At 35.6% G+C, this 13909-nt stretch overlaps 1 protein-coding gene across 1 annotated transcript; it reads left to right on the top strand.

The window, feature by feature from the left end:
* Positions 1–12239: 12239 nt before the first annotated feature.
* K441DRAFT_656771 (uncharacterized protein) lies at positions 12240–12500 on the top strand (the record flags this gene model as incomplete). The annotated part of the gene is made up of 1 exon (XM_067648060.1): positions 12240–12500. One exon carries the CDS (start codon positions 12240–12242, stop codon positions 12480–12482), a length of 243 nt encoding a protein of 80 aa, XP_067506268.1. The 3' UTR covers positions 12483–12500.
* Between the last annotated feature and the right edge of the window lie 1409 nt (positions 12501–13909).

Here is a 13909-nt window from a genome sequence, read left to right as displayed (position 1 = left end):
GTTAATTTCCTTAAGGGTGGCCAATAAGCTTCACTTATTTGGTATTAGGTGGATTTCTTCTAGGTTTTAGAGTTGTTATTTAACTGCATTAAGGAAACTATCTATCTTAAGCTTCCTTATTACATATCTTTTTCTATTTAGTTACGCTTTAGTATTTAGGTCTAGCTATATCTAAATAGGGATATAGTCTAAGGTAAGTGCCTATTCTTCTTCAGGGTTATACCTTTCAAGTCTCTAGTATAGGCCTTCATCCATAAATATAAGGTCAATTATACTTCTAGCAGTGCCTCATTACCATATAATTACTCCTAGGGGGGTAGCTAGCTTAAGGCCCCAGATATCTATAGCTCTTAATAGGCACTCTAACTATTAATCTACAGCAATATAGATACCCTCCCACCGCGGGTGGTAGAGGTTTATATCTCCTAGTAGAATAAACTCTATACCTTCGGTTTCTAGTAAGCTTATTACCAATATAATATTCTCTATTTATAGGACCCCTTTAACCCTAAAGTTATACACATTAATAATTTATACCGGTCCCCTATATATTTGGATTATTATAACTACAATATCTAGGTTAACTGCCTACTATAACTATAAGAATAGGCTAATAGCCTTGCTAATTATAAAGCACACGCGTGTAGCTGCTTTTAGTTCATATAGGAGCTAGAATCCTTAGGGGTAGTATATCAATTATATAAAGGTATTATAATACAGTTCTTATATAGCAAGAATATAGTATTTCTCTAGGTCTAGACTGTCTAGTAGGGGCCTTGTAAGGCGGTAGTTTATATTACCGCAGTTATACTATATAATAGATAGGTAGCGGACCCCCAGCGAGGGTCCTTCAACTCTCCTTTATTCCTCGCTTCTTCTATTTCTACTTTCTCTAGGATATTTAAAGCTTCTGTCTCTTATATCTACACCCTAGTTACTACTTATTTTATATAGAGCTTTCCATTCCCATATCTTATATTCCTATTAGCGCTTTTATATCTAAATCTATTATTATTACTAGTTCTTCCCCTATTCTTACTAGTCGGCTATATACCCTTTATAGGTCGGCTACAAATATTATATTTGCCGCATTAAGTCTAATTCTTAATTATCCTAGTCTTAAGCCTACTATCACTGTCCATAGGGGTCTTCCTACAGGGCGTCCTCTCCCTTATATCCCCTATAACCCTTATATCCCTAATCAGTCTGGTAATATCACACGGCATCACTTCTAGCCCATTAAGGCTTAGGATAGCTAGCCTAACCCTCTAGTATTAAAGGTAGGAAACGCTAGGAAGGCGCCTGCGTCCCCTTAGCTTATTGCTTATTATTTCCATTCATATAACCTAGCGTACAGTTATTCCCACAGCTATTAAGCCCTTGCCTTCCGTCTCCTATATTCAATACAGTCTTCTCTCTCCCACGCCTTATATATACTTTAGTAGCAGTTCACACATTTTATTTAGTCTTAATTTAAGCAATATCTTATATTATAGGGGCCTACACAGTAGCCGCAGCACACCTGTGCTACGCATATAGATTAGGTATATCCCCATTATACATAGCAATAGTATCATTCTAGGCGTAGTCTATAGTTATAGAGCCTTATATTATATATAAAGCCATTTATAATTATTCCTTTTTAGATAAGGAGTTTTTGCATTCCTAGTATATATATACTAACAATAAGGGAGCTATGCGTTCATCCAGCGTCTCCCTAGCAAGTCTTTAGCGACCCTCATATCCTCTTATTATTCTCATTATATACTTAATTTACATTTTCCTATTAAAGCTATTAGATTTAGGTGATTTCAAGTCCTAGTATAAGATATTCCATTTATCTTACTATCTCCTATATAATTACTATATTATCCGCCTAGCGTCCCTTTTCTACCCTAAGGCTTATAGGAACCACTAGGACTTTAACTAAGTAATCCTCACGGAGTACTTTTATGCCAATACGTTCTCCTAGCCTATCCCCTACCCTTACAGCTTATTCCTTTACCTATTAGTCCTTTAAGGTAACTCTAATATCTCCGCTCTTAAGGTATTAGACTATAACAGCGTTATAAACCTCTTTGCGTATCTCTATAAGGACTTCTATTTCTAATTATCCCCTAAGCCCCTCTGCTTATTCTATATTTAGTTATATTATAATTATATACCCAGTTATTAACTTAAGGGGGGTAGGTTCCCTATGCTATAAAAGCGTAGCTATGGCGGCCCAGGTACAGTTCGCCGGTAAGGGGGGGTTATACTTATTTTTAATTTTATTTAGCCATTAGAGGATTTAATTAAGGGTTTACTAGAGGGGCGCCTAAGGTTCACTAGACTAGCGGAGCCATTCTACTAGCTATATTAGTTCGTTATAGCTAACGGTTACTCCCCCACAATTTTAGATACTAGACGCGTCTAATAGGCTTTATATTTTATCAGATGCCTTCTTAATAGAGGTATTTCCGCTTTATAGTATGGTATTCACCCGTCTTTATTATAAAGGGCTATTGCTAGGCATAGTTCTAGCGGTCGCGCGCAAGTGCGAGCCACCGTCATTTAACATATGCCTCCCCTGCGATGCATGCATCTTAGGGGGATTCTCTGGGTGTTTTTCAGGGTTCTTTTGGTTAGTTTTGGTCTTTTTAGGCCAGGTGCAGCAAGAGCTCCTTTTTACGTTTATATTGTATAGGTTATATTAAGGTAATTACCTAAATATAAAGATATTATAATATCTAAGAAAATGCCGATTTTAAATACTCCTACTATACTCTATATTCTATACTCTATACTTAATACTTAGTAGTAAAGAATAAAACTAGGATAGAACTAGGATAGAACTAAGATAGAACTATACTATATTTAAAATCCAACCTATCCTAAATACTTAGTATAGATCTTAACTATATTAAAAGGCTTATTACCCTTAAGGTTATCTATAATATCTAATAGCNTTATATTTAGTAAAATTAAGTTCTATTTCTAATTAGACTATTAATATATTATTAATATATTCTAAATAGAAGAGTAATAATTTATATTATTATAAATTCTAGCCTTTTTAACTGCCTTACTAATAGGGTATATAATATTTAGTTCTACCTTTATCTAGATAGCTTTATAAAGGGTCTACTAAGCTACTATAGTAGGTTAGATCTAGGATATAATATAGATATATAGATAAATATACTAGCTAAATTACTAAATTATAGTTCTTTTTAACCTCTAGGCTTTATACTATAAATTATATAGCCTATATTTTTCTTTATTTTTTAGGTTAAAAGCTAGTTATAATATAGATATATTTAGGTTTTTACCTAGAAATATAATTTAATATACTTAATTAATCCTCTATAACTATTAGTGTTAAAAACACAAAGTGACTCACCAATAACGACTACTTAAGTAGGGTTACAGTGATGTTGGTTAATTCTTTTTAATAGGAATAAGGAAAGGGGTAAGGAACTTAAGGTTCCTTACCATACTAGGGCCACGTTAACACGTGACAGTAATATGCTTCATGCGACAGCAACTTACCTCATTCCCAATACTAGCAACTCTTCTTTTTATGGTTGCCATATATATATATACAAATAGACAGTATATAACAATACCAGACAATATACAACAAAACCAGACAATATACGACAATGCGGCAGTTGGCAGAATTTGGTAGATAACGCGAAGACGGGTAGGCCGCTAAGACGCTAGTAGTAAGCAAGCTAATGGCGATTTTCTATACCGGGCATAGAAAATCCTAATTAGTTAGCAGAAGTCTACACCGCCACCTAAATTAATTAGGCGCGGCGCTCTTAGCAAGGATTTAACTAATTAGATAACTTTAACCGGCGGTTAAAGTTCTATAAGATCTTAACTTCTCTAAATTTCCCTTTTAACCTAACCTTTAACTTATATATATAGAGTATTTATATTAATAAACGTCTCTAGTGCCTTATTTAGGTTTACCTTTATCATCGTATCTACTGGGTTATCTTAGCCATTAATTTATCGGATCTTAAAGAGTTCTTAACGCTTATAGGACTACTAAAGTGCCATAATATCGATTATAAGACGCTTCTCCTTTATAGTACTAAGCTTAACTAAATACTTATAGAGGGAATATAAGTTGGTATATACAATTATAGGGATAGCGGGAAGTTTAAGCCGGTCTATAATTATCTTAAGGGTAGTTTTAATTACAATTACTATATTAACTCCGCCAACTATTCCATATATCTCTAATACTAAAACGCTTTAAGTAACGCGCTTACTCTTAGTTAAGCTCCAATAGATAAGGTTGCCGTAGATTATAAAGTTATTCTCTCTAGTAGATTTATTTGTAATAATAATCTTATATCCTAGCTAGGAGCTAAAATCTTTATTATTTATAAACGATCTATTAACAAATATAAAGAGCTTAGCGGTAGGAAGGTTAATAGGCACGTAGAGTAATCCCCTATTAAGATGGTTTATTTGCTAAGAAAGACACTTATTTAGGGCAAGAACGTTATCCTTAGTTAGTTTCTGGTGTTAAGCGGCAATAAAGAGATTAAAGAAAGCCTTAGGTTAACAGATAGAAGCCATATAAGCTCTATAAGCGCGTTACTCTATATATCCTTACTTTAGAGAATTAACGTTAATAATATTAATCTTCTTACCTTAACCCTTCTAGCGTAGAGCAATGGAGCCCTTATTTAGGGAGAGGATATATCCGTTAAAGAGTAATAGTATTACTAAGTTAAGTCTTTCCTTTAGCTTTACTATAAGATTTGCCTTTACTAGCTTATCTTCTTTAAGAGCTAAGAATTGGTTATTTCCTAAGATAATTATATTATCCGTTTATATACCGATAATTCTAAATAAAGTTCCCGTAGTTATAATAAGGAAGCAGGGATTAAATATAGAAGTAGTTATTAAAAGCTTCTCCTTATAGTACTTGCTATAGGTAGCCCACTAATAAGTTCCTACCTCTGCGATTCTATATAATGGCTTAAGTATAACTATAATCGTATCCTTAGGATATTAGTGGCGAATTTGCTCTAGAAGGTATACTAATATTAAGCGCTAAAGGCGCGTCTCTAATTAGGTATAGGCCTAAGTAATATCTTACAGGTAAACCGCCATCCTATTCTTTATTAAGGAGGGAGCTAGCGTAATAATAACTTGTTAACTAGCTCGTTAAATTATAAGGGATTGCGTAAGAATTACTTCCTTACTATTATTATTATAACCTTAAATAACTAGCCTTAACTTCTTAAATAGGGTATCAGTAGCTTTGCCTTTAATCTTATTAACTATTCTTAACTTAAATATACGGACTCTATCAAACTTAGTAGGGTCATATTTCTTAAATTTAAAGACTCCTCTTGTAATGAGACCGTTAATCTCCTACTTATTAGATGCTTAGAAAGGAGCTCCTAGAGTTATAATACGGCCTTCCTTTTAGAGCTGTTTTGCGAGTTTAAAGTTAGCCTTCTCTTTAACTGTTATAAAGGCCATTAATAGTTTATCTCCATTCTTAATAGTAGTAACGAATTACTCTTCGAAATTAATAAGATATTAGCAATTTTATAATCCCTTTGGGCGACCTCTACCGCGTCATAGTTACAGTATATCTACTATAATTATATTAGAATCGCCTTCGCCTTCTAAAGTACGTTAATTATAGTTCTCCTCTAGGGTATCCTCTAGGGCATTCTATAAAGGCTCGGAGCTATCATCCCTATAGTAAGGCTTAACAACAGTTAAGCAGAATTAAGTGGGTCTATAGGGTATCTAAAGAGTGCAAGTTTAACTATTAATTATAATGAGTTTATATAGGCCTAACTATCCTCCCTTTTTACGCTATACGCGTACCTCTAATTAGAGTAGTAGATTAAGCATAATTAAGGTATTTAGGCCATTTCTTATTCCTAGTGCATTATTAACCTGGCGCGTAGCGTAGAGACGTCGCACCTCCTTTATTGCCTTGCGAATAGCCTCAGCTTGTTACGTAATAGAGGGAGATAGTAGAGAATTGTTAGTTATTTAAGGGTAGGCNCTAAAGACTAGCAATATAGGTATGAGCCTATCTAGGCCAGCGGTATCGTTAATAGCCTTAATAGCCATCTATAGGATAAGCTCTTTGCTAGCACCCTCTAGTTCTAAAGAAATAATCTCATATATATGGCGTAATGGCATATAATATTATTTTACTTTTCTAATACTATTATATGCCTTAACGGGGACTTCCTTAACCTTAATTATTATTGCCTTTACCTATTATTAAAACTCCATAGATAAGAAGTTCTTTCCTACATTATAAACGATTTAATTAGGGGGTCCTAGGTAGACATTAATCTAGCATAATTAAAGAGTATCCTATGCGTTCCTAGCTAATATATCTTTTAAAAAGCATATAGCTTAGAAGGAGGTTAAGAAGTTAATAACTTAGAGTACTGGCTTGCCGCTAAGATATATAACATCCATAATAATACAGAAGTTGAAGTTATAGTTATCTTTAAAAGTAAACTTAAATCGGCTAAGGGACTTCTGGTTTATTTAGCAGTGGTAATAGTACTTTATAAGATGTTTAATTACCTTAACCTTAACTTTATAACCTACTCGCTAAAGGACCCTAAGCAATTAGTAAATAGATAGGTGGCCAAAACGATGGTGTAGTTAACGTAACTCTAACTTAGTTAGGTGGCTCTAAGCAACGCTCCTTTCTGGCTATTAAAGGAGTAACTAAGGGTGACCCCACTTGCGTATAACGGGTACCTAATTATCTCCCTAGATAAGCATATTCTTAAGGTTATCAAGCTTAATACCTAATTTATCTATATCTTAGATGCAGAATAGGAATAGGGTATTCGTGGGGATAATATAGAAAGTAATATATTCTAACGGGGTTTAGACCTTAATTATGCTAAGAGAAATTATAGTACCCTTACTAAAGCAAATTGTATATTAGCCTGCTATTAATTGGTTAATCTAAACAGAGCTATTAAGCTACTAAAGAGCTTAAACTTAAGGCTCTCCTACTGTAAATACTCCTACGGCTTTAGTATCTAGTATAATACCATAGAAGACATTTACTAAGTATCTATCGTTAAAGGAGAACGCGGAACTTTCCTTTAGCTCGTTAAAGATATTTAACTTTATAATAGAATAGAGCGTAGATTAGTTATTAAGGATAGCGACGGTTTATATGCCATTTACCTCACCATACTTAGTAAAGTATTGGTTAAAAGAGTAGTCCTTAATTTCTATATCTATAAGGAGCTATTTGGCCTTATTAACCTTACCCTTAAGATCTTCTTCGCCTTTATATTAAACTAGGAAGTTTTAGAAGTAGGCTATAGTAACCTCTTAGTTTCTAATATTTTGTGCGCTCTGGCGAAACCTATTATATACCTCCTTTTGTCTATTAAGAGGGTATCTAGTTAACTAGCAATTTGGCTTCTTACAAATGTAGCACTTCTTTTAATAATTGCTCTAAAGTGAACCTCTATAAGGACCTCTATAATTGCCTTATAGTTGATATTAATTATACCCTTTACTATATCCCCTACTACGTCCACTATATATTTAATCAGTCTAGTTATAATTATATTAGTCGGCCGGGTTAATTAAGGTAGGTTAGAGTTAGGCGTTAAATTGCTATACTTCTTAAGAGTGTAGAGCGGTGCTAATAGAGGATCTTAATTAAGTATATACTCCTTTATAAGTACTTACAGGGTTAAAGAGAGTAAGATTGTATTCTTTAATACCTTAGTATACGCTAATGACTTAATTGCGTAGGCTAAGGTCCTTTTAATATAATTTGGATAAACCATACTAAATTATCTGAAGTTAATTAAAGAGCTTTTAAAGATAATTAAGCCGAGAGATACCTAGGTTTGTAGCAATAATTCTTAAAAAGATAGTCTCTCTCTACTCCGATATATATTGCTACTTATTCTCTTCTATTTTAAAGTGGCATCTTATCTTATATATTATTTGGTTAAAATTATATCCTTTTTCTACCAAACGATTATAATAGAAGGTACTAGCGCGGCCTTTAAGTATAACGGAATAGGCGTTATAATATTAGTTAGGTTCTAGTCTAACCTTCTAGTAATAGTTATAGAAGATACACAGCTTCGAATTAAGGATATTATATAGTTCCCTGCTAAACTTCTTCTCCTAGTCCGTATAGAGCTTTATAAGCTCTATAAGCATTTTTAAAATACCTCTAAGTAGTATTAAACCACGTTAAAATTGCATTAAAGATTAAGGTGGGGATTGCTTTATAGGCTGTAGTGGAGATATAGGGCTTAGTGGAACACGGCGTAGTACCTAATCTTTCTATAGTAGAGTTTAAAGGTTATTAAATCGCAAAGTAAGGGGATCTTGCGCTTGCTCTTAAGGGGTAGTGGTTAATATTACTAGTTGAATTAATAGATCCTAGGGAGCTAGAGATAGAGGTAGAAGCGATAGATACGGAATGTAAGAACTTATACCTAGAGCAATGGAATTAGAGCGCGTCTCTATTGGCGTATCGTTTGGATTCCATTATAAGTTAAGCTTCCTCTTAGTGTGTAGTTAGTGCTTAACCTCTTATAGAGTCCATTTATGCTCTTCTTTTACATTAATAACTTGCTCCTAGATATTGTCTCTAATGGCACCCCCATCCATAGGGACAAATACTCTATTCTCCCGAAGGAAGTTATAGAAGTCTTATACAACGTCCTTCTTTATAAGAGCCTATATTTCCTTTATCCATCTAATAAAGTCCTCCTTTATATAACACTATAGCTTAGTATCGTTGTATTTGCTGTCTATATAGTATACTATACGGTATACTAAGAATCCATTTAGGTCCTATTTCTTAGCGTTTACAGGGTTAATATCTATGTCCTACGTCTTTAGGTTAATGCTTTTCTCGTACTTCTTTAGGTAGGTTAACGCCATAGTAGGTATAGAATTGACGGGGTGTCGTACGTCGAAGGTAGGTAGGGTTTTTGGCTTTGTAGAATCTTATAGGTTTGCTATTAAAAGGTAGGCAATTAAGATGTTGTTAATGCGTTTTGGACATTAACTTTAGGACCATAGGTTCAGTAATACTTCTGACCTAAAGTACTTAACCAAATCTTTATATGTGTAGTTATTTAACGCGTTTTAGACGTTAATTTTAGGACTATAGGTTTAGTGACACTTCTAACCTAAAGTACTTGACTAAATCTTTATAAACGTGGTTGTTCTACGTAATAAACGTAACTTAGTATCTCCTAGTACTTAGTAACACTTCTATTACTAGTTTTCCACAAGTCTAAGGTAGTACAGTATCGCTGGGATCCATTCTATATAAGCGCATATAGCACCCCTATACGAGACTATCTCTTCTATTTAAAAACCTAGCTGCTCTGTGGTTAACTGTGTATTCAATTACTAATTAGTGTTGGAAATATAGGGTGACTCACTAATAACGACTACTCGAGTAGGGTTACAGTGATGTTGGTTNATTCTTNTTNATAGGAATGAGGAAAGGGGTGAGGAACTTAAGGTTCCTCACCACGCTAGGGCCACGTCGACACGTGACGGCAATATGCTTCATGCGACGGCAACTTGCCTCATTCCCGATAATTAGTAAATTTTATTCCCTAAGTATAAATATTATACTTAGTATTTAGATCTTATTATAGTTAGATTTAGGATAAAATAGAGATATATAGCACTTATAACTATAATCTTCCTAATAATATAATCCTATTTAGAGAAAATATCCTCTAGCAGAATATAGATAAAGGGATGTTTACTATAGTACTATATTAAAGTTAGATCCTAGATATAAGCCAGATATATACTANATATTACCTTAATATAGAAGAATAGTACCTATATTAGGCGCTTACTAAGTCTAATATACTATACCTTAGTATATAGAGCTAGGGCGCTAGAAATACGCCTTATTATAGTATTTAGCTATAAAGTAGTATTAGGAGTACTANAACCCTCACTCCTACTATTATCTAAGTTTAAAGAGCTTAGATTATCCTAGGAAATAAGTTCTTTAAGATATAACCTAAAAGTTACTCTAAAGTACTACGTATAGCTATTATACTAATATTTAGACCTTANATAGGGCTATAAANAACCTTATTAATAATATATTAAGGTTAGATTATAGATATAATATAGTTTTATCTAAAATATAATTTATATCTTATACTTATACTATCCTTATAAAAAGATTTACTATTAGGCGGTATCTATTTCTATATTAAATTATAAATATACCTAAATATATACTTACGCTGCTTTATAATAGAGCTATCCGTTAGGTAACGAAGTCGCCTTACTTTATTATATTGTTCTATATAGCCTATACTTAGCATTAAGCTAGTTACTTACTTACCTTTTATAGTAGTCTAGGTAATATAGAGCCTATTACCTTATACTATCGTTATTATTCTATAGAGGCTAAAAGGGATTTAGTAGGAACTAATATAGTCTAATTAATTTAAATAATAATATAGATAGAATATTAATAAATACCTTTTCTACTCTAATTTGCCTCTACTTCTCTAGAATTATACTATATTAGATCCTTAATATAACCTTAATATACCTTAATATAACCTAAATATAACCTACTACAACTTACTTATCTATAAGCTATTCTTCTATTATAGAATGTTGGAATGTATATTGCGCGGTCGCGTGTATCTAATTAGTCACCCTTATGGTGACTCATCAGCCCCCTACTAAGCACTGCGATCCTTACGATCCTCTGCTTTCGAACCTATTTGCAAACCATCAGAACAAGAGTATACTCTTAATAGGTTACCCCCCTGTGAAAACCGACATTGATCAATGGTTAACCTCACAGGTTATACCATAGATTGATAAGGTCTTTTCAGAAGAGATAAGGCCTCTGCGACTTCCTTACACGAACTTACGGAACTACCTTATGCTAAGGAATATCAGATATTTTCTTTCCTCCTTATACGAGCAAAGAATATAAAAGATATTTAAGGAATTAACAGCCTCACCCGCCCTTAATTCTACGTCCATTACGCCCACCGCAAGCTTGCCACCTTTACTTCCTTACACGAACACGAAGAAGACCACGCGTTCCTCGACTACCCCTTACTTCCTGCGCAACTACCTCCTTACTCTTGCGTAACGTCAAACTTCGACTTCTTTACTAAACCTATCGAAAACTACGTCAATAGCGCGCCCCAAACGCCAGCGTCCCCCCCCCCTTACCCGCGACCTACGAACCTTACACAAGATACAAGCCTCCGAAGTCGACAATTATATCAAGCGGCAGATACAAGCGCTTAAGGGTGCTTTACGAGATAATATTTGGAAGAGATTTCAAGAAGGATTTAAGGGATATACTGTTGATACGTTCAAGTTAGCTCACCGAGTCACTCTACGAGATCTCCGCAACCTTCTGGTTAGCTATAGAGTACCTGTCGATACACCAAGGAGAGGTCTCTCTTGCGCAGATGCTTTACAAGCTTGCCTAGAGAAGAAACTGCCAGAGGAACTTACCTTACCTCCAAAGCCTCAGCCTCCAAATCAAGCACTTCTAAATTCTTATCAAGCTTCCCTACAATCTCAATACGTTCAGCCACGGCCTCAACCCCCAAATCCTCTAGGAACGCTAGAAGATTGGATGCGTATGGGTCTGCCTGTCCCACCTTCTCTGCGACCTCCGAATACAGACGTATACGGCCGACCTTTGCAACAACCTTAATACTTACAACTTCAACCGCAATATCGAGTTTCCCCGCAATCTCAATACTCGATTCAACCTCCCTTTATTCAGCCTCAAGTTCAGCCTCAAGTTCAGCCTCAAATTTAGCCTCAAGTTCAGCCTCGAGTTCAGCCTCAAGCCTCTCAACAATCAGTTCAATACGACGACGACGATAACTGGTCTTGGCCCTTAAACAAACAAGAGCAACAAGAGACTTCTAAGAGCTGCGAACAGCCTGATTTTAGCTACGAAGTTAACGACGAGGACGATGGCCAATCAGAAGGCGAGGATTGGGATGACGATGACTATAGCGATGATTATGGCGATGACGACTACGAATGAGCCAAATGTCACGATAGGAGGAGATGATGCTTAGCAGTGCCCAAAATATAGGGGAGCATAGGTTGCATAAGGATTTTGCATATAAATGGATGTCGCAGCTTTGCCTGGACATGCCTTTGCATAAAGAAAGAACTGCTAGTGTCGGAATGTATGGACAGAGGTTATGTTGGAGTGTATGTACAAGGGTTACGTGGTTGTATGTCTTAGGATGGCTGTTCTACGCACAAAGAAAGAACTGCCAGTGTTGGAATGTATATTGCGCGGTCGCGTGTATCTGATTAGTCACCCTTATGGTGACTCATCAGCCCCCTACTTAAGCACTGCGATCCTTACGATCCTCTGCTTTCGAAACCTATTTGCAAACCATCAGAACAAGAGTATACTCTTAATAGGTCACCCCCCTGTGAAACCGACATAGAAACATAATAAATTATTAAAACCACCTTTAAAAACGTTAAAATTAAAAAACAATTAAATTATAGCGTCTTAATATAGCGTAGTAAAAGTTAGATTGTGTACTTAGTGAAGTTGGGCCGGAGCCAAAATATCTACACTAGCCGAGGTTTTAGGGCCTTGGCCAGTACTCCCGGAGCTTTCGGCAACACAGGCCGAGCTCCAGACTCCAGCCGCTTCTCTGAGGAATTTGTGGCGTTGCATGGCGCGCACTATAGTTAGTGGACAAAAGTCTTTGCGCCTAAGCGAGATCCTCACTAAAATTCGTATGCGCGTCTTAGTGTAAGGCAGTATTGCTAGGGTGTACGGTAGGGAGCAGGCAAGCCGAGCATGAGTCACATAGGGAGTCGATGGAAGAGGACGATATGGTAAAGAGTAGGCAATAGCCTCGTACGGAAAGAGACGAACCGATAGGGGAGGAAGGAGGCTGTAAGCCCGAGGAGCTTATAAGGGGTGGCCAAGGCCTAGCCGAAGGCTAGCCTTGGCAGCCCCTAAGAGCTTCCGGGATGTAGCTGAGTAAGGGACCAAAAGTACCCTTACACTTAGACACGTTTAAGAACTACCACCACTACTATGCTACTACGTGCTCCTCTTACCCCAGTCTCTAGTAATATAGCTTACAGAAAGGAGCTTACTCCCATACAACGCGCAGAAATCTATATAGTATACAATTGGGGTAGATCTATACCCGAAATCGCAAGGCATTATAATGTACTAGAATTAACAATTCGAGTAACTCTTAAGCAAGCTCTACAACGCAATAACTATGAGTCGGCTCCTCAATCTGGCGCACTAAAAAAGTATACTATACGTGACAAATGATATATACTATCTATTGTAAGGGAGAATCTAAAGTATACCTATTAGGAGTTTAAACAACATACTATAAGGGCGCTAAGAGGCTTTAAGGAAGATTTAAAGGAATAATATAAATTCTATCTAAATCTAAGGGTATATAGCTCTTATAGAGTACAAGACGTTATATAAAGAAGAGAAAGGAATAATAAGAGAATTATATAATTAAATAGTTAGGGGCTTAGTGTTACGGACGCTTTAAGTACAATGTTATGACTACTTGGAGAAGGGTCGGAAGAAGCTAGTTGGTTAATACAGGCACGGTCCAGGATGGAACCCGTGGAACCATGTAACGAGGAATAGTAAGCAAGGTCACGTAATGTGATCTATATAATCTGTGTAATCTGCAAGATCTATAATAGAGCGAATAGAGCAGACAGAGCAGACAGAGCAACGACTTTCTTAGGAGTACGGTTATGTATTTAAGGACCCTCAATCCCTACCTAGATAGTTCCTTCCTTATAGTAATTCTTAGAATACAATTAGAGTTAATCTATTAGGCAACCACTCTACTAGTTATTATTACGTTGTTAACTT

Source organism: Cenococcum geophilum (assembly GCF_001692895.1).
Source record: "Cenococcum geophilum 1.58 unplaced genomic scaffold K441scaffold_12, whole genome shotgun sequence".
Taxonomy (NCBI): Eukaryota; Fungi; Ascomycota; class Dothideomycetes; order Gloniales; family Gloniaceae; genus Cenococcum; species Cenococcum geophilum.
The sequence above is the reverse complement of the archived record's forward strand: the minus strand, read 5'-3'. Positions and strand labels throughout refer to the sequence as shown.